The 21175-nt window shown below is 40.5% G+C and overlaps 2 protein-coding genes across 4 annotated transcripts in view; both read left to right on the top strand.

The window, feature by feature from the left end:
* Positions 1 to 13625, top strand: part of aff4 (AF4/FMR2 family, member 4) — a 31587-nt gene extending 17962 nt beyond the window's left edge. For all 3 annotated transcript variants that reach the window (XM_047606757.1, XM_047606756.1, XM_047606758.1), the window contains 13 exons: positions 943 to 1087; positions 1184 to 1934; positions 2046 to 2197; positions 2527 to 2612; positions 2952 to 3186; positions 3420 to 3526; positions 3886 to 3949; positions 4439 to 4575; positions 6119 to 6190; positions 6358 to 6451; positions 6601 to 6644; positions 7971 to 8197; positions 9812 to 13625. In XM_047606757.1, coding sequence (XP_047462713.1) covers positions 943 to 1087; positions 1184 to 1934; positions 2046 to 2197; positions 2527 to 2612; positions 2952 to 3186; positions 3420 to 3526; positions 3886 to 3949; positions 4439 to 4575; positions 6119 to 6190; positions 6358 to 6451; positions 6601 to 6644; positions 7971 to 8197; positions 9812 to 9939 — 2242 coding nt within the window. In that variant the 3' untranslated portion in view covers positions 9940 to 13625. The remainder of the gene's footprint in view (positions 1 to 942; positions 1088 to 1183; positions 1935 to 2045; positions 2198 to 2526; positions 2613 to 2951; positions 3187 to 3419; positions 3527 to 3885; positions 3950 to 4438; positions 4576 to 6118; positions 6191 to 6357; positions 6452 to 6600; positions 6645 to 7970; positions 8198 to 9811) is intronic.
* Positions 13626 to 18779: 5154 nt separating this feature from the next.
* shroom1 (shroom family member 1) overlaps positions 18780 to 21175 on the top strand; it is a 32245-nt gene continuing 29849 nt past the window's right edge. Inside the window, exons 1-2 of the mRNA XM_047607506.1 lie at positions 18780 to 18794; positions 18916 to 18985. The gene's annotated coding sequence lies outside the window, so the exon portion shown is untranslated. The remainder of the gene's footprint in view (positions 18795 to 18915; positions 18986 to 21175) is intronic.

The following is a 21175-nucleotide window of genomic DNA, read 5'->3' as shown; positions in this document are numbered from 1 at the left end:
AGAGGGGGGGTTGTTATATTATATGTCCACGGCCTTCAGAAATTAGATTTTGAAATCATCCCAACAGTGTCACAGTCTTATGTGATGGTTATTATTCCAAAAACAACACATATTTAGGACGTAGCCAAAGCAAACTGAATGTCGTTCATGAACATTTTGGAGCTCGTGCAAGATCTTGGTCTGTTCTGAAAGACAAGACTCTGAAGTTTCTATCACACATTGATCACATATTGCATCATGCAGCATTTACTCAACATTAACTCGTGTACAAAGCTCTGATTGGTTCAAAAATATACTGCTTCCATATATAATGTGAAACTGTTAAAAGTTAAACAATCAGGTTGTTGTTAAACTTAAAAAATATTGTTGTTTTTTTACTGTAGTGGCTTTGTTTTAAGAATAATCTGCAGATTTCAGTATATTGATCTCTTTAAATTCTCCGATGTAGAATGAAAAAAAACCAAAACTTATTATTGTCCTAATCCGACTTTAACTGGACAACTTAAGTGCAAGTAAACGCCTAAAATCATCGTTCTCCTCATCCGATTAAAACCCCCAGATATTGTGATTGAAAATTAATTTACTCCACCATATATACACCTTAATTGGACTTTAACTGGACAACATGCTCCACAACTGCTGCGCTGGTGTTTGACCCCAGAACGAAAACATCCCAAAAAAGCTGGTTGCAGAAGAAGAAGGAAAAAACAGAGCCGGTAGAAGAGCTACCTGAGGGATAGCGCCATCTATCTGCACCATAGGTTGTTTTGAAATGTATTAGACTCCACATATCGCCACCTAGTGTGCAGGAGGAGGCCGACGTTCCCGTCAGTTATTCAGTGTTGCATGTAAACTGGGACAAGGACCACGTTCGAAACTTGTAAAATGCGAACTGCACAACTTTTGCATATAGTGTTTGACGCTGTTTACTCTCAACGACAGCAATAACAGTGAAGCAAATGAACAGTCGAGGGACGACACCAGTAGCCACAGCGGCTCCGAGAGCAGCTCGGGTTCTGACAGCGAGAGCGAAAGCAGCACGACGGACAGCGAAGCCAACGAGCACCCGCGGCCTGCGTCTCCTGAAGTAATCATCTCACTTTTTTTATAAAGTTGTAATGAGTTGTAGTTCACATAATTCTGGCAGTTCCTTAACTCTGCGTGTTCTTCCGTTCCCTCTCAGCCCGAACAACCCATGGCCAACAAGTGGCAGCTGGACAACTGGTTCAAGAAGACGAAGCAGTTCTCCCCGGCTTCTCCGGTGGACAACAACAATGTTCCACCCAAGTGCAAGAAAGAGGGTCGAGATAGCAGCTCAGGGCGTGGCTACGGTAGCCAGGGAGGGGGCTCGAAAGACTCGGCGACACCCACCCCAAACAGGGACCTGAGGGCAGCGCAAAAGGGTCCGGAGGGGGGCCGCGGACGGCAAAAATCCCCCGCGCAAAGCGAGGGCGGAGCGAACCCGCGGATCCGAGTGGGCAAAAAGCAGCCCAAAAAGTCCGAGAAGCCTCCTGTGGTGGAGGAACCGAAAGGAGGCCTGAGAGTGGAGAGCGAGCCCACCCCAGAAATACCCCCCCACCGGCCGAAAGCCGCCACCAAGGGTTCCCGCAAACCGAGCATCAAAAAAGAACTCAAATCGTCCCCGAGGCCCAACGCGGCCGCCGCCCCCGCCGCCGCAGACAAACGCAAGACGAAGGCGTCCGCCAAGACGACGCAGAAGTCCCGCGAGTTCGTCACGGACTCGTCCACGTCGGACTCCGAGGGCAATGACAGCATCCCGTCCTCGTCGCAGACGCCCAAGTACACGGAGAGCATCCGGACCCCCGTCGTGTTTTCTCCGATGGAGGAGAAGGAGCTGCTGTCTCCGCTCAGCGACCCGGAGGAGCGCTACTCCGTGAAGCAGCCGCCGCAGCAGATTTTACTGGTGAAGATAGGTTAGTTAAAAACCGATCACTTTTTCCCTGCATCGCTGCAGAGCACGCACAGAAAAAAGTTTGAACTTTGGAACCAAATAATGATCGTACCCGTCCCCGTTTTCCCCGTAGATCTCACCTTGTTGTCCAGGATCCCGGGGCGACCCTACAAGGAGCCCGCGGAGATAAAAGTGGAACGGGACGACACTATAGAACGGGACGGCATCACCTTCAGCAAGCAGAGCTCTGAGAAGACGTCAAGCAAGGCCAAAAGGAAACACAAGGTAGAACAAACTCCAGCCATTACTCTGCTTTTTTTTTTTCCAAAAATCACAACGCAAGAATTTCTCAGTATCTTAAAAAGTATCCTAAAGTCAGATTTCCATTAACGCGAGCCAAGAAACAATTGATTGCATGTTGGTGTGGATCCAGACTTTGATTTTCTATTAGAAGATAATGCATTTTTTATTACAGCTGTGAAGCGACTAGAGAAAGACTCAAACGTCTTAGAGTAATCTGAGGCAGTTATTTTGAGAAATGAGTGCTGACGAAGCGTCGTACTGCACCATCTAAGACTTGGCATTTAATTTTCTCCCGATTTCTGCGTCTCCAGAACGATGAAGAAGGCACCAAGCTAGAGAGCAAGCGATGCAAAGTCGAGGACAAGTCTCAATCTCACCATAAAAACGGCAGTAAAGAGTGAGTATTGTTTTATTTTGTTTGTTTGTCTTTTGTCCTAATATAGCATCTGCACACTGGGAACTCCTCTGATGTGACTAGTATTTCATTTTGAAGGTGCAAAGTGATTCCAGACAGGTGTCTTTCCCTCTAATCGCAGAATAAACCCGATGAGCTCGAATAAGCGCCGTAAAACTAAAAGCGTTAAAGCTCGGCGACGCGGCTCATTTATTAGACGGCATTCCACGCAGGCTCCACCTTCAGTGTTATGTCTTCTTCTGTGTTTGTTTTTGAGTTTTAATTGCATACTTTTAATCTCTCAAATGAAAGAATTCACCGATGATTTCGAATTCCCACCAGGTCCAAAAGGTCCGTGGACAAGAAGGAGGAGCCGATCCCGTCTCCTTCCATGTCCGGTCTCCGGCGGACGCCCAAGGCGGAGCATCCGAGTCGAAAGCGCACGGTCAGCCAGTCGTCCACGTCGCTGTCCAGCGGGACGGGAAGCGGGAAAGAGGGGAGCCACAGCACCAAGGGCAACTCCTTCTCCAAACACCGAAAGGGAGAGGACAAGGGACGCAGCACACGGGACGGCAAGGTGGGTGTGATCTCTCTCCTCGCCGGCCGTGCAGTGACTTTCCCCTCAGGAATTTGAATAACAAAGCAAGTGTGCAGAGAAAAAAAGAGTTGTTGCTATGGGAGTGGTTGAGGACACTCACATTATTATTCACACCTTGTGCACGTCCGTTTTCTACGTTCCCAACACATTTCCGGGCTCTGTTTTCCCCTTCGAAACTTTATTTTTTTTCCTCTCACTCGCCGTCTCCGCAGGAGAAATCCTCAAAGGGCTGCGACAACCAGCTGGCGGTGCCTCCGCTCTCCGCAGACGGCTCCAGAGATCCGAGCTCTCAGAGATCCAAGCTGGTGTTTGAGGACAGGTAAGAGGAGCCTTTTTCCCACTGTGGATAACCCCACCCCCCACACACACAGCGGGGCGCAGAAAAGAAACCGCCGCAGGGATCCTTGGGGTTGCCTTTGATGCGTGAAGCGGCGGGAGGTCGAGGAGGTCGTGAATAGATGTGGCGGCGTGCCAGAGAGATGATGTAAATTTCCATTTTAAAAAGGGCTCTCCGCTGCGAGTCTATTTTCTTTTTCACGCCGCGGTAACGGAATAACATGCTCTCGCTCCTAATTTATTTTTGCATCTTGTTCCCGGTGACGATTCAGGAGTTTGGACAATGTAGAAATTATTGCTGTTGCATAATCTAATTAGCTTTATCTGTCACTTTTCTTTCAGGGTCCATTCGGCAGATCACTACTTACAAGAGGCCAAGAAACTTAAGCATAATGCAGATGCACTGGTAAGAGGAAGAAGAACTAAAATGACTATTCGCTGGTGTAATTGACATGTTACGGTGTCGGTTCTTGGACGCACAAAGGGAAAATACAAGCACTTTTGTTACCTGCACACTGTAAAACAAGCCCGTGGCTGCGATTTAGCTGCACGTATCAATTACGTGCATGAATCTGATTATTCTCCCAAAGTTACATAAAGTTAGTTTTTTTTCTCTAATACGTCTTTCTAGCAAATCTACAAATTGATGTTTGACTTAAAATCCTTTTAAACCAAAGGGCCTCGACGGACAAACGGTTAAGTAATGAAAACAGAGTTTTATTTTTATTAAATCCACACAGTTATCTAATGTTCTGGTGTCATGTGAACGTCGTTTCACCCTCTGAGAAAGAAACGCTGTGTTTTCGATGGTAAAATGGAAACTCGTGATCTTCCACCATCACTGATTCTACGCTTTGTCCCCTTTTCTTTTTATTTATTTATTTTTTTAAAACAGTTGGACCGCTTTGAGAAGGCAGTGTACTACCTGGACGCTGTGGTGTCCTTCATTGAATGTGGAAACGCTCTGGAGAGAAGCGCCCAAGAGGCCAAGTCTCCGTTCCCCATGTACGCAGAAACAGTGGAGCTAATCAAGTAAGTGACAAACTCCAGCGCAGTTAGAGTTTAAAAGACGTATTTATATAAACATCAGAGTCTGTTGTGAAGCACTAATACACACTAGGATGCTTCAACCCTCTGGATTGGCTGTTTTTGACCATTTTTAGTTTTAAAAATCTTAAAAAACAGGTTTCAGCACAACCTCGCATGCGTCATTTTACGATTATTTTTTCATTTTGACAAACTGTATTAACACATTGGACATAAAACCATCGATTCCGAGTCACTGAGAAAACCACAAACATCTTTAGATTTGGAGAAAAATCTAAAGTCTTAATTTCAAAAGCTTATGTACAAACGTGGCCAAACAACAAAGCGATTTATAACTATTTCCATTGAAATGCATGAAATGCATCACGCAGTTACAACAATAAGTAATAATATCTAAAAGTCTTCTTTCTATTTACTCCATAGACTGAATGTAGCCTCACTCTTTTCCACAACTTTTCCCTTTTCCTTAGCAACAATTAACACATCATTTCCTGATTAGTGTTTACAAATATTTCCATTAAAATGCAGGAAATGCATGACACGTTTTCATACAACTATTTACAACCGTTTACAGAAGCACTGACGCGTCATTTCCTGATTGGTTTTTGCTTTCTAGCATTTGAAGCTAGCTAGCAATCTCCTCTAGCGTTTTCCTTTCCACTGTTTCTCCCCAGAACAGTTTTACTCGGCCTTTTAACGCAATTTATAACCTAGCATATAGGTTGAAGTTAGCGCTTTCTAAAAGAGTTGAAGCAGAGATTCAGTGACGCTCCAGACGGTTAAGCATCGCGTCTACTAGCCACCGATCACGTGACCATAACAACAACGAGGACGCCTCCTTAGTAGACAGGAGTGTGTGTGTGGAAATACTTCACTAAAGATGAAGCAACGTTCTGCGATGCATCTGAAAAGAAGGCATCCGCTAACGCTAACAGAGCAACGGTCCAAATTCTCTCGACGCCAGACGTCTCGAGGTAACGGAGAAGGAGGCGGCTGCACATCTTCAGTTTGTCAGAGTTTATTTATTTATCTCCATCTGCAGAGACACGGGGAAAGTCTTCAGAGAAACAACCCGGCTGCACAATCCCATAGTTCTATTAAATCATGTTTGACGGTGCCGACTTATATAGCAGCGCACAGCACTGATAGACTAGTTGACGTTGTTGCTGTGGTTGTAGAGCGTGTTTGTTTTTGTACAAGTGTCACACAGACTGTGGTTGTGTTATTTTGGGCTACGGTCGACAGTAGCTTCTGTAAACTTGCAGGAAAAAAAACCTCCGTTGCTTCGTACAGTGTCGTTGCAGAGCTGTACTTTCCGCTGTGTTTTCACACCGACGTTCACCACAAAAGTGTTTTACGGCCGCGAGGTCCGACGTCAATCAAAGTTGTTGTGTTTTAAAAAGTCCAAGAAAAGGATAAGTTAAGAACTTTAAGCAGATCCTCATCTTCTGCTCCAGAAAGCGTTTTAATTGTTTCTGCTGCATCTGGTGCATTCGCTTTAACTAAAAACCATCCGTTTGCTCCGCAGATACACTATGAAGTTAAAAAGCTACATGGCCCCCGATGCTACGTCAGCAGACAAGAGGCTGGCTGTGCTTTGGTAAGTTCACCGCCTCACGTCAGGCGATGTATTTCCTCGCCTCGGGACTTCATACCTGACTAATGCTCAGTCCCGAGTATTTGTTCGAGGCGCCCACACATGTCTGTGTCTCTGCTGCCTCCTTTTACGAGCTTCACCATCAATATTTGTCCCGCTCTTGTCTCCAGCCTGCGGTGCCAGTCTCTTCTCTACCTGCGGTTGTTCAAGTTGAGGAAAGACAGCGCTTTAAAATACTCCAAAACACTCACAGAACACTTAAAGGTGAGTGTTTCCTGGACTTCCCAGAAGCTTCATTTCCAAACAGCAAAAAAAAAAACGTGCAATCGAATTCCATAAATGCTTTTCTTTTGTTTTTCTTTGAATTGACTTTATCCTCGTGTACATAATGTTCTTCTCATTTCGTTTGCCAGAATTCTCTGAGTAACACCCAGGCTCCCTCTCCTGGAATGGGAAAGTAAGTCACGTCCTCCTTTTATTTATTTATTTTTTTATTTTTTTTACTGTTTGCAGAATAAAGTGCATTCATTGGTGTCGTGCACGTTCACGGTAAACAAGAGCTAGTTCAGAGTACACTTAGTGCACTTCTGACAGATTAAAGTGAACTATGCTGTGTCAGGATGTGTCCTGATCTTTTTCAAACAACTAACGGGACGTCCTGTGATTCAGATTTAATATTTATTAGCCCCATATCGCACTGATTAAACAAACCGTGTTTGTTTATTACTACTTTCTATCTCTCTCTCGACTGCATGTCAGATAATAAAGAAGCTTTAATTGCTTTGCAAGTTATAAAAAAATACAAATAACCCGTCGATATTTAAATCAGCTCCACCTTTGCCGATAAACACATAGTTATAAGCTCTATTCTAACGGGACTAGTTTGACCTGGGGACCTCTGGTTATTTCTAATAATTACGGACGTCGTTTGTGATCTTAATCCCGTGCAAATCGTCCAAGTCCGTGATTTGTAAAGTAAAAATTACACCTCAAATTATCCGAACCATAATTCCTGTAACAGCAAGTTCCTCTGATAAAGCTAATCCAGTGCAAATCGACATCTCTGTGATTTAGGAGTGAGTTTTTTACGACTTTTATCAACTTTTGTTTGATTTGCGGCTTTTTTTTTTTTCTGCCTCTTGTCGCTTAAGAGTCATGATGGACGTCGCTGATTTATTCGCCCCTTTTAGACCAGACATGAAACCATTAAATCATCAATTAATGTGTTCATCAGTAAAGGTGGAGCTGATTTAAATAATTTCTTCCCCCAGGAAACTTTTAATTATAATAAAGTAGTTGAAACCGTCTGTAACTCACACTGGAGTAAGATGGAAAGCAGCAGAGTCGTAACAACCGAACGTAAATTTGAGTAAAACAGTTTGTTTATCCCGTGAAACACAGACGCAGAGGGTGTAATATAATAATATATAAATAACACAAAGCTAAGTGATATCTCAACTTTGCACCCAAACTACACATCCTTCATAATTGGGGCAGAAAAAAGCTGCTTCCATGTTGTAAAACTTTTAGTTTTTTTGGTCTTGAACTGGGCTGAACATCATTATTTCCCTCCAGACTGAGCTCATCCACATTCACAGTTGGAAACATCCAGCATTCAGTTGCATTCATGCATGACACTGTTTTGTGTTTTCGCTGAGCAGCAGTTACATTAATACCGTAAACGTCGACTTCCTGTGTTTGGTAAAAAAAAAAAAACGGTTTTCCCCCTGAAACTAAAATCTCATCCCCCTTCCTGCCTCTGTCTGTGTTTTTCCTGGAGCAGTAAGGCAGCAGGTATGCCCTCTCCGGTTTCTCCCAAACTATCGCCGGGCACAGCAGGCGGCTACTCGTTGGTGAGCAGCAGCAGCAGCAGCAGCAGCACCGGCTCCTCCGTCACCATACCTCAGCGCATCCACCAGATGGCCGCCAGCTACGTCCAGGTCACCTCCAACTTCCTGTACGCCACCGAGGTCTGGGACCAGGCCGAGCAGCTGTCCAAGGAGCAGAAAGGTACAACAAAAAAAAAATGTTATTCCTGCCTGGAGATAGATGCACTTTACATGGAGGTAGGAAGATACCAAACCCCCGTTTTTTCCATTTTAACTGAGAAAGAAAACTTTTTTTAAGCAGCTTATTAATTAACTGCAGGTATAAATGTATAAAAATCTCCATCTGCTGTTTGTTTCTCGCTCAGTTGTGTAAAATTAAAGATTACATTTGCACAAAGTTAGACAAACAAGCATAAAACACAAACTTAGTTAGTTTCATGCACAAAAAATCCACATGACGTGTTTCTAAGAATTGAAGCGTTTTACTATTTAATAGTAAATCTTATTATTTATCTTTTACACAGTTTCACTCTTTGCTCTTGTTATTTTTCTGGCTCTATTTGTGCTGTTGCAAACTGCAGTTTCCCCATCGCAGGACAAATAAAGGTTTTCTAATTATATCTCTTGCCAGTTTGCCCAGGGCCACAACAAATACACAAACTGTTACTTAATAAAATAAAAAAAAAAACAAACACACATCAGACAAACCGGAAGGTTTGTGTGGCGCTGATGGGACGAGCTATTTTATTTCTGTTTGGGGACATTTTGTGTCGTTACAGTAATAAATCTGCAGCCGCTGCCAACATGATACAGTTACATATTAATGAGAACTGTTCAAGCAAAACAGGAAACGCATCTTATTTCTGCAAATAACTTAACAGTAAAACCTAATAATTAATATTACTATTGGAATTGTAGCCCATCGGTTACAAAGTCCCGTCATTGTCCCACACAAACAAAAACAGGACGGGACGTCTTTACATTAGTGCAGTAGTTTGAATTAAGCCGCCACACTTAAGTTATTCCACACCTGTAAATATAGTTTAGAGGCGAGTTACACATAAAAAGATACATGTGTAGAAACAGTGTTGAGATTTATTATCTGGGAAATTAGTTGAGACTTTGAAATCAAGGTGTGAAACATAAAAAGGGTAAATTCAAGCTTTTCCTTCGTTTTAGTTTATTGAAACTGAACGTGCACAATGTTTAGTTTTTTTTTACTTTAGTTTCTCTTATTTTGAAATGCAGCTCACTTTTATTTAGCTGATGAGAACTTACACACATATCTACAGTCACACAAACACACATGTACAGTTTCATGTCAATTACACAAGTACAAAATAGTGCAAAACGATATTTACAGAGAAAGTTAAAAACATATATATTGAAAATGTACAAAAATTATAAAACCGCTTCATCTGAACGTGCAAAAATTGTTTATTTATTTTTACTCTAGTTTCTCTTATTTTGAAATGCAGCTCACTTTTATTTAGCTGATGAGAACTTCTGCAGTCACACACAAACACACACATGTACAGTTACATGTCAATTACACAAGTACAAAATAGTGCAAAAAGGTTTTATTTACTGGAGATTTACAGAGAAAGTTAAAAACATATATGTTGATGTACAAAAATGATGAAATGCAAACATGTATTACACAAGGTTTAAAAGCGGATTAGACCGAACAGCAGCATCAGGTGAAGTAAGAAGTGTCTAATTAAACCGATAGACGAAGCACAGGTTATTTTTTATTGATTTATTTTGTTGTGTCTTTGTGTCTTTGTGTCTCCAGACTTCTTCTTGGAGTTGGACAAAGTCATGGGTCCTCTGATCTTCAACACCAGCAGCATGACAGAACTGGTGCGTTACACGCGGCAGGGCCTCCACTGGCTGCGCCTGGACGCTAAGCTAATTCCCTAGCGGAGGACCAACCCCCCTGCTGCTTGTTACACACACACACAAACACAAACAAGAAACAAACACCTTCACCTCAGCCTCTTCAGAGCAACACGTGCGCAAAAAGACACACACACACACACACTCATGCAAATGCGCTGACAAGCAGACAGACAAACACAAACAGACAAACAAACAAGATGTGCTGCACATCATCAGTCGACCTCTGGTCCTCACGTACACACAGATGTGATGAAACTCCTCAGACTCGTCTCCCAAAACACTGTGTCCATTTTTCTACACCAGCTTGCCAAAAAAACACTGAGCAATTTAAAAAAAAACAAAAAAAAACAGGCCACACACACCTTCGACGGAGAGGCAGCGACGGGAATCAAGAGCTCACCGGCCGCCTGGCTTCATGTATCGGCATTTTTACCGAGCCCCCTGCAGGGTTTGGGTTTCTTTTTTTTTTTTTGTTTTGTTTTAATCTCTTTGGCACGGAAGCATCGGGGGGGATTATTTATTACGAATACACTAAAACTTGGGGGTTTGGTTTATAGGCTACTTCGGCTTTTTAACTTTTATTTTCACTTTGTTTCACCAAAGTACCTCCCATGAACACCAAAGGTGCTTTACAAATGAAGGTTTCTCTTTATCATTTTTGTGCCTTGTATGTGAGCTACAGGAAAACAGTCATCTGTCAATATCTGAACATTTTATTTCCACTTTTTTTTATTTCTTATCTCAGCTGTTACCGGAAGCTGGCAACCACTATGTTTTTATTGCAGTCTTAATTTTTTTATTTATTCATTTTTTTTTTTTAAACTAAATTAAAGATGGCCGCCACAAAAAATTGAACCACCATCTTTCTTCACTAAGATGATGATGATGTTTGGATCATAAGCCCATAAGATTTAAGGGACTGTAGGAAGGGCTACTGTGCACAGCGGATTAATACTTCTGACACGTATTTATAAACTTTATATTAATCGGTTTATTCCTTTTTAAATTTTCCAGAATCATGAACAAACGGGATGAAATTTATCAGATTTTTCTGCCTCTTCGAGTCTCTCGCTATGAAATGTTTTCACGCTTTTTTTTTATCTTCGTTGCTCATTGAGAAGTTTCCTTTCGAGATGAAGTCATTTCCAGACAGTGTTAAGTTTGTTTTTTTCTTTAATCCCTTTTTGTTTTGCCCGCAGTGTGTTTTTCTAAGGACCAGCAGGGTGAGTCTTAAGTGTTTTAAGATCTCGCCGCCAAGCGACGCTCACAATGCAGTTATTTAAAAAAGTTTCTGGAAACCGGGTTCATTTGAGACGACGCAAATTTACGGCGAAAAGGAAAGATGTTTCTTCATTAGTGATTTCAGATTAGCAGTGTTGCAATTATACGACAGAGTTTTAAATCTATATATCTCAAATAAAAAAAAAACAAAGTATAACAACTATTATAGATTTTATTTATGCACCGATCTTTGTTCTTTCTTTCTTCTTCTTCTTCTTTTAGCCGAGCAAATGTCATTTTTAAAATTTTTTTTTTTTTTAACAGGGTCGCAACGGGGCAGTAATAAGATGCAATGTATTTGTTATATCTTCTTATTTAAATATTAAACACAGAATCTCGCGAGTAGATCAGAAGTGGTGGGTTTTTAAATGAAGACGTATGAGGTTGTTGTTGTGGATTTAATTATTTTTTAAGGCCACTTCCTTCCAAATCATGCTGGAAACGTAAAAGCCTGGGTCAAATAGTATTTCTATAAATTATTATTATTATTATTAGCTGATTTTTCTATTAGTTGCAGCTGACGGTGGAAGAAGGTGGAAAATTCATCTCAATAAATCAACGACACATGCAGTGCTGCTTGGCCCAGGTTTTTATTTTTATTTTATTATTATTATTATTATTATTATTATTTCCTAGTGTCTCACGTGTTTCTCTCCTTTCACCGGCTCCCTGGCCTTTTATCGGAAAGGGACACTGTTATTTTCTCTTACGACTTGAACAAGAGAAAATCAGAAGAGGTATTATTTTTAATCTATGCAGGATATTTTTTTTTACAAAAACAAAAATCTGGAGATATAAAAAAAAAAAATAAAAATAAAATAAATGAATAAAATACATTTTTACGCTTGGGATTTTTTCCCCCTCCTACTTTTTTTTTTTTTTTTCTTCCCAGCCTCAGTGAGAAACCTGTTGAACTCAAGAGTCCAATGCCTTTAGCTTTTTTGCAATTTTTTGTGTACTGGTTTAGTATACATGTGTGTATATAGGTGTGTTTTTTTTATAACCAAACACGAATGGCTTGAGCCGTTTTGTACTTAAAGCTGGAGGCCACTTTTCTCATGGGTATTTCCTCTGTGGGTTTTGCCAGCCCAGTCAATGTCTTCATACACTGGTACACTTTGTAAGTACAGGTCTGCGCCGCGCATTTCCTCCCCCGTCCTCCTCCTCCCGACACTATCTTGTAGTTAAATGTACAAATTTAGAATTAGAATAATTTTTAATTGTTTGCTACTTCCTCTCGATTATTTATTTTTCTGCCCCTTTGCTTCATTTTGTTTTCTACTTTTTTTTTTTTTTTTTTAAAGAAGTTCCCTTTGTATTAAAGGGGGAAGATGTAAATGTATTGGAGTTGTTCAAGATGAGATTTCATTGTAAGTAGTAATTAATATTAATTCTAACTTGAAAGAATCCAGGGTAAGATTTTTTTTTTTTGGGGGGACATTCAGTAGGAAGATGTTAACACTCGCATGTTTCTATTTAAATACAAATGTATAAATTGTAAATATAACATTTCTTTAAGGGTGAATTTCTACTACAGGTTGACATTTTTATTAAATTTAAAGAAGCTGTAAATATACTTGTGAGATACTTTATGCACATTTTTTTTTTTTTTTCCTCCTCCTTCCTGCCTCCGTGGGCTTTTTTTATGTTCTTCTTTTTTCCGAGTTGTTGCAGATGTCGTCCCTGTCTGTTAACACTGTATATCAGATTGATTTCTCCCTCCCATCCTCTCTCATCCTTCCTTCTTTCTTTCTTTCTTTCTTAACGTGCTCGTATATTTTGTCTCCTGCTTCACTGTCTCTCAGTATCACGGTCGCCACATAATCATTAACGTCTCCGGATCCAAGTGCGAATATTTTTCTCCTCCTCTGTATTTGATATGGAGCTGTGTACTTTTCATGAAATGTATATTGTTGATCTCATGGATGGACGGATGGACGGACGGATGGATGGATGATGGATGGATGGATGGATGGCATGTACAGTCTGATATGTAAAACCATGTCTGTTTCTTCCTCGGAGCGAGGTGTATTTACTACGTGTCCCTTTTGAACAATTGGTCCAACATGTCTTTTGAAAACAGAGGGTATTTCTCTACACGTCAAAACAGTTGTAGCAGTTTATACAAGTATGTTGTATAACACCTTTTTCTAAAAAAAAAAGTCGTCTCGTTGGCGAGACCGGCAGCATACACTATGTATAATAATCTAAAATCGGATTAGTTTTAAGAGAACTGATGATAGAGATGCTATATATGATGGATGCAATATGATTAAAGGTACTCATCGAGTTTGATCTCCAAACTTAGGTTATGTAATTTAAAAGCATTCTTGTGAAGTGAGTATTAATTGTGACTAATGAGAGTCTGTCCTGAATATTCTTTGTATTTTGCCGTATTGAGAATAAAATATATATGGATATGTTTACTGGGGTGTTGTTGATTTTCATGCACGTTTCACTTGTTTCAAGTCTTGTTTTTATTTATTTAGAAATGATGCAACTCTCCCCGTGATGTCTACATAGAAGCACATGGTGCAGGTCAGTTATTCTCAACTGGGGACACCTAGTGGTCAGTGGTGTAATTGCAAGGGGACATTTAAAATAAGATCATATCACATTTATAGAAACAGGATTATTTTTACTATATGTACAAAATGTGACTGAGAGCTTTTATCTACCTCAGCTACAGATTGGAACAGGATTACGTCTGTTTCATAACTTTTAATTCACTGTTGCATTGTTCAACGTTACTGCACGACGCTTGTTAATACAAACTTAACGTGAGCTGCATCCGTTTCAGATTAATGTTTCAGTAAGTGGGCGTGCACCGTTCGTTTCTTAATAATACTCTTATTGTGGAACATCAGCAGGAATTGTGTAATTTTATTTATTTGCATCATAATACAGAGACAATAATGTAGAAGAAATGAACAAAAGAGGTCCAGGTCCAGGTTGAGAACCACTGGTGCAGGTGATGCAGTCTAAACATTTTGTAGACTTTAAACTGGATTCACCTCAATTATAATTTCTTTTACTGTGTTTGTTGCTTGGCCTTTGTGATACTTTAGTCCGTCACCTTTGTGTGTCTTAGACTTTGTCTTTTAGATAACGGTGCAGTGGCTCAGAGCTCAGCAGGAATACGACACAGAAACAGTACAAATGTAAATTTCAAAACTTTGTATGGAAAAAAATAAATACTATTAACGAGGGGGGAAAGTGGAGATGGAAGTGGAGCCGACCTGTGTGGATGAGGGGGGATGGAAATATGAGTTGAATTCATGCTGGGGTGGGACAGCTCTGTGTCTGCACCAGACTCCCATTAAAACGAGAAACAGGACATAAATCTTGAGTATGGCTGAATATAAGGTTTCCAGAAGTGGAACTTAAACACTGAATAAAATAGCGTTACCAGAAAGAAGCAAAATATTCTTATATTCAATCAAATCATCTTGGATTCTTGTGGATCTTGTGGATGTTTTTGAAATTCCTTTTTGGCTGTAAAATAAAATATAAAAACACTAATTACCCATAAACTCTTATTACCCATAAAGCATAAGCTGCATCTCATGCTTCAGGAGCTACTTTTATCGTATGGCTCATTAACCCACATCTGTGCCTGGATTTAATTAATCTGCAATTCATCAGCAACGACAAGAAAAGTGACGTAACTCAGACTTCACAATCTTCAGTGATTTTATCGGTCCGACATATATTTCTAAAGACTCTTTTCCGCAGTTTTAAACACTAGTGAAAGCACAGGTGTGTTAAAGACGGCTCCATTCAGTCCTCGCTCAGTAATCCGTCACAATTAACCAACAAAAGCATCACCTCCCTGCACTGGAATGTAACCATCATTAACACGCCTGAGTTTTCTCTGCTGTGACATCACAAGACGCTTTTGTTGTCGTTTATTATTATTATTTTATTTTTCTTTAATTTTTTTTTAACAATTCTACCCCTTATATATATAAAATGACATGTAAAGGTTAATATATAATATAATAATAATAATATTCTATTATTAATCTAGAGGAAGTTGTAAACGTTCACTTAAAAGCACATATATACAGATGCATTGTCTTGAATTTTCTTTTATTGATTTATGACCCGTCCACATTGTTCATGAGTCTTGTCTGTTTCAGTTAAAGAAAATAAATAAATAAATAAAATGTGCTTCGCTAATCTCCCCGTGCATGAAACAAAAGTAGTTTATATAGCTTTGCATCACAGAGCCTCTTAGAAATAATTAGCTCCTTTCAATCCACGTTGCTCTGAGAACATTAACTCTTCAGGTCGAGTTGTTCCGCGGCTTTTTTCTTATGTATATGTTGTTGTTTTTTTCTGTTTACAGTTTGGGTATAGTTTTGGTTCCTTGTGTTTGTGAGGAGTGGGACTGTCACTGTTCACTAAGACGGGTTAAAACAATACAGAGTTAAGTACGCTCCACTACTACTCTACTGCATGTGTTCTCCACAGAACCCATACGACTAAACTGACACTTTCCAAGATGTTTCCTGATTTCAGGCCCAGTTGCGACACCAAATTCCTCAGAAATCGATATGTTCTGGGCCTTGAAATGTTCTGGAGAAGTGTGTCTGACCCGAGACTCTGTCATGGAACCTGATCCGCTCTTGGCCCGTAGATCAGTTTAGCTCAGGTGGAAAAGGAGTTCCCCTCTTTTCAAAGACCTGATCAAAGACTCACCCAAAATGGAACCGTGGTTCCTCATAGCAGCTGTCACCTTCTAATATCCACACTTTTATTTCTCTTAATTCCTTAATTTACCTGTGTGTTATTATTATTATTATTATTATTATTATTAATAATATTATTATTAATGGTGTTCTTGTTGTTTGCCATGGGACAACGCACGTGCTGCATCCGTCTGTTAGCATTCATCTGTTAGCATCCCTGTTAGCATCAGTCTGTTAGCATCCGTGTCAGCATTCATCTCAGCATCAGTGTTAGCATTCATTCATTCAAAAAAAAAGTGTTAGCATTCATCTTTTAGCATTCATCTTTTAGCATCCGTCTTCCTCCCTTTTTTCATCCCTTAAATGTTCGCATCCATCTGTTAGCATCCCTGTTAGCATCAGTCTGTTAGCATCCGTGTCAGCATTCATCTCAGCATCAGTGTTAGCATTCATTCATTCAAAAAAAAAAAAAAAAGTGTTAGCATTCATCTTTTAGCATTCATCTTTTAGCATCCGTCTTCCTCCCTTTTTTCATCCCTTAAATGTTAGCATCCATCTGTTAGCATCCCTGTTAGCATCAGTCTGTTAGCATCCGTGTCAGCATTCATCTCAGCATCAGTGTTAGCATTCATCTTTTAGCATTCATCTTTTAGCATCCGCCTTCCTCCCCTTTTTCATCCCTTAAATGTTAGCATCAATCTGTTAGCATCCGTGTCAGCATTCGTCTGTTGGCTTCCACGTTAGCATCCGTGTTAGCATCGGTCTGTTAGCATGCATCTTAGCATCCGTGTTGGCATCAATATGTTAGCATCCGTGTTAGCATCAGTGTTAGCACTCATCTGTTAGCATCCGTCTTCCTCCCGTTTTTCATCCCTTAAATGTTAGCATCAATCTGTTGGCATCCGTGTTAGCATTCATCTGTTAGCATCCATGTTAGCATCCATGTTAGCATCCGTGTTGGCATCAATCTGTTAGCATCCGTGTGAGCATCAGTCTGTTTGCATTCATCTGTTAGCATCCGTGTTAGCATTCATCTGTTAGCATCCATGTTAGCATCCGTGTTAGCATCAATCTGTTAGCATCCGTGTTAGCATCTGTCTGTTAGCATCCGTGTTGGCATCAATCTGTTCGCATCCGTATTAGCATCAGTCTGTTAGCATTCATCTGTTAGCATCCGTGTTAGCATCGGTTTTTCACGTCTTTTACATCTACTGCTCAGGTATTAGTCCATGTTTTGATAGGTCATATAATTTTTGATCAATTCCTGAAAGTTTGAGATTATAACAGGTGTGTTTTGCATAGAATGTTTGCATGTAGTAGTATATATAGTGGATGACCTCATCAGTTAGGAGTGGAGGAAGTTGCTCTGAAGTTGCCTGAAACATTTCACTTTCCACGCTCGTCTACTGCTCAGGTATTAGTCCATGTTTTGATAGGTCATATATTTTTTTGATCAGTTCCTGAAAGTTTGAGATTATAACGGGCGTGTGTTGCGTAAAATGTTTGCACTCCAGTGGATGACCTCATCAGTTAAGAGTGGAGGAAGTTGTCTGAAATTGCTTGAAAACTTTTCTCTTTCCACGCTCGTCCCAGCCACAGTTCACACACTAGACACATGATTTTTTTTTTCCACAGCTGTAGACACACTAGTTATGTCTCTCGCAATGAGCTTGTCAAAGCAGTAAGATAGAATTTGACTGTAATGCAAAGATTTTCTGAGAGAAGTAGAAGGGACCCCTGTTTTTAACTCGCACGTGCAGCCAAAATATTCACTCTAGAAAGACAAAAAAACATATCAAAGTCTTCAGGAAGGTTTTTCTGATAGGAGCTACCATTCACAGTAAGCCCAAATGTGAATACAGCAACAGAATGCTGGGTCTCAGACATCCTGCCAGAAGATTATGACCACCTGGGTTTGGTTTGCTATCAGTGCTCAGTGAAAGATCATCATATGTCCGTCTGATTGTCTCTGATCGCGGGTTTGATTCCCATTATTATTGCTTTTATGTCACGACCACCTTGAGTGACTCAGAACAAAGTGATTTAACAAAAGCAGAAGTTGCTTTAAACTGTAATTCAATGTATATATTAAAATATTAAACAACTTAAGCCCTCGGTCAAATAAACTAAAACAAAGAAGAAAACACTCAGGCCAGCCCACATAGGACCGTAGGACACTAACTGAACCCTAATCTGAAATAAGACTGAGAACAATCATACATAACAAAGAAGTGAAAGCTCCTTACATACATGTTTGTTGTCCAAATAACAGTGACATTACTCCTGCATTGTTTTTTTTGTTTTATAACTCCAGCAATTTAAGCCTCCAAAAAATGATTACAATTAAAAAAAAAAAAAAAAACCCTTGTTTATGTGTCAGGTATTTTATGTTTGTTTGTTGACTACCTAAATAGCTCTTTAAATAAAAACAGAAACATGCAGGTCACCATAAAATCTCACAGTTTGGAAGCATTCGCTTGGAAAGAAATGTGTTTAAGTGGCTTTATGTAATTTCTAAGTACATATTCTAAAACAATTTTCAAGATTAATAACATATATAATGTCGGGTGCCATTAAATTAAGAAAAATCATTAAATATGAAGCAAAAAAACATTGTTATATATATTATTATGTTATATTATATATATATTTAGAGACTTTAAACGTTTAAACATATAAACCTCATAGATGATATGAAGGTTTTAAAAAAAAATATACAAAATAACTTGGAAATTTAATTGTTTTTATTTTTTTTTTTGTTTGTTTGTTTTTTCCAACCCCTCTTCCGCCTTTAGCTGCTGATTTGACCAATGGGATGACGCGCCCGCCTCCCGACGCTTCTGATTGGTCGACGCTGTCCTCCATTACCTTTTCATCCGCTTCTCTCTCCAGGGACTAAAGGTAGGAAGGAGGAAAGGGAAAAGCTTATTACCAGAGGTTGCGATACACGACACAACCAAAACACACTTCTTGTTAGCTCAGTTATCTTTATTATTTTTTCTTTCTAAAAATCCATTTCCAGAAGAGTGAAACTGAACCGGAGGAGTTACGGAGTTGGAAAAAGGCGCAGAGAGAGCGGCAGGAATCGACAGGTAGGAGGAGAAGCAGGTGCATCCAGTCTCAGTTTGCTCAGTTTCGGTTGTCATCTGTCAGCCTGTTTGTTTAACGCGGATGGAACAGTTTTACAAGAGTAAACGATATAAAAATGTCATTTATTTTGCGCCTCTAGACAAGTTTTTTTTATTTTTTTTTTAAATCCAAAATCAAATCGGCTGTTCTTGAATTAGGAGATAAGGTTGTTAGTGCGTGTTTTATAATAAAGTTGACCTTATTATACTGACATTACATTTAACCTCTATTCTAATAACAGTTTCTCCTTTTAAAATATGGTTTAAAACATTGAACATCGCTTATTCATATGTAAAATATATATAAACATATATTTTTAATCATATATTTATATGTATGATTAAATGTTTACCTTCCTATATAGGGTCTTATTACCTAAGAAATGAGTCGTCAGTTGATTAGACATGTGCTCGGGAGCAAATTCAGATTTTAAAGTTGTACTTCTGTGCAGTTCTGGATTAATATGAGCAGAAACTTTGAGTCATTAATTGATTAGACGTGTATTTGTGAAGCAGATTTAGATTTTAAAATTACAGGAGGCAGTTAGAGGCAAAACAAACTCTAAAGATAGACCTGATGGTGAATGTTAAAAAGCAGCGTAACTGACATTTAATGGGACAATCTGCAACTCTAACTACTGTTATCACCGATAATTACTGCTGCGATACTTTGTGCTGCACACTCCTCGTGCATGCACCAACATATTGCGGGCGACATTCGTCCTTCCCCAACCTCACGTCTTCGCCTCAAACGGATACCTGGCCCCTGAATTATGCACAGGAGGGCCTTTCTGTCTAATGAGCGGGGCTATGTTTTATTATTTAAAGTTGGGAACAAAAGACTCCGCGGCCGTGGCAGGGTCGCCTTTTTTTTCAGGGGCTGGAAACCAGACACTGGTGTTTTGTGCTGGGGCTGAAACTGAAGCGCTCATGCGGCGCGTTGGTCATCGGACGGTGGGAGCGGGAGGTAACACTGGGCCTCTCTGTGTGATGCCGTGATCGGGCCCCCGGCCCCCGGCCCCCTGCTCCACACCGTCCGACCTGGAGGCTGCACTGGGGGAAGTCACTGCAGGGTAGTAGGGAGGTTTGTGGAGCTGCTAGTCGTCCGCAAAGACGTAGACGCATGGCATGCAAACAGTTGTCAGTATACACGTGTGCTAATGCACGGAGGTATGTCTCACAGCCTGGGTATTCAGTGTATTTAGTGTGTGTGGTGTTTGCAGGAAGATTAAAGAGGTAAAAGGAGCCGGAAACAGCACATGGAAGCAAATAGAAGGGCTATAAAATAGGATGAGAAAGCCACGGGGCCGTGGATGTAAACTCAGCCCTGGTGTTGTAACGTGATCCTGCTCTTTTCTTCCTCTTCCTTTATGTGCAAGAAAACAAAAAGGACAAGAAAAAGCCGTGGTGGTGTTTGCGGTTTGACGAGGAGACGTTGGCAGTGGAAAATCACTCGTAGTGTTTTTTACTCGGATGTTTACATTCTTTCTCTGTGACCTTTTTGCACAACCCGCCTCGGCCCGAGGAGGACGAACTGGTCCGGGGCCGTGTGTGGCTCAGGTTAGTTCACATGGGTTCAGAAGATTTCTGCAGCAGTTAGTCCCGATTAAAGCGGGATTACACATTAAAATGTCATTTAAATTCCAGAGATAAAGGAGTTAAAGGTTAAAGGAATCTATCATTTTACCATCCAGCACCATTAAAAGCGTTATCACTTCGTTTGACATCGCTTTGAAGTTTTAATGATGGTGGAATAACGGGACGGCGCGAGAGCTTTAAACCATCAGCAGCTCGTCGATGGTTCCTGTTCCCTCCCACCTGTGTTACTCACAGGTTCCCATAATTACAGCTCGAGCTCGTTGTAATTTCCTTTGTACCTGCGCGAGGTCGAGACTTTCACCAGGTTTCAGTCACGCTGGAGGGTGAGGTTGATTTGACAGTGAAATGATTTACGCAGACCGGCTGTAGTCAGGCTGAATAAAACATAAAATGAGCAGGATTGTGTAAGTCGAGCGGAGCTGACGGGAAAAAGAGAGATATCGTGCAGGAGTTAGTCTCTGTTGCCACAGTTTGCGCTGATACCGTCATCAGAAAGGTCAACAACGGCCTTAATGGTCCCTTTTTTTTTTTTAAAGTGCGTGCAGGTGTTTCAGG

Source organism: Mugil cephalus, chromosome 15 (genome assembly GCF_022458985.1).
Source record: "Mugil cephalus isolate CIBA_MC_2020 chromosome 15, CIBA_Mcephalus_1.1, whole genome shotgun sequence".
NCBI lineage: Eukaryota > Metazoa > Chordata > Actinopteri > Mugiliformes > Mugilidae > Mugil > Mugil cephalus.
Note: the sequence above shows the minus strand (reverse complement) of the source record. Positions and strands in the feature narration are given on the sequence as shown.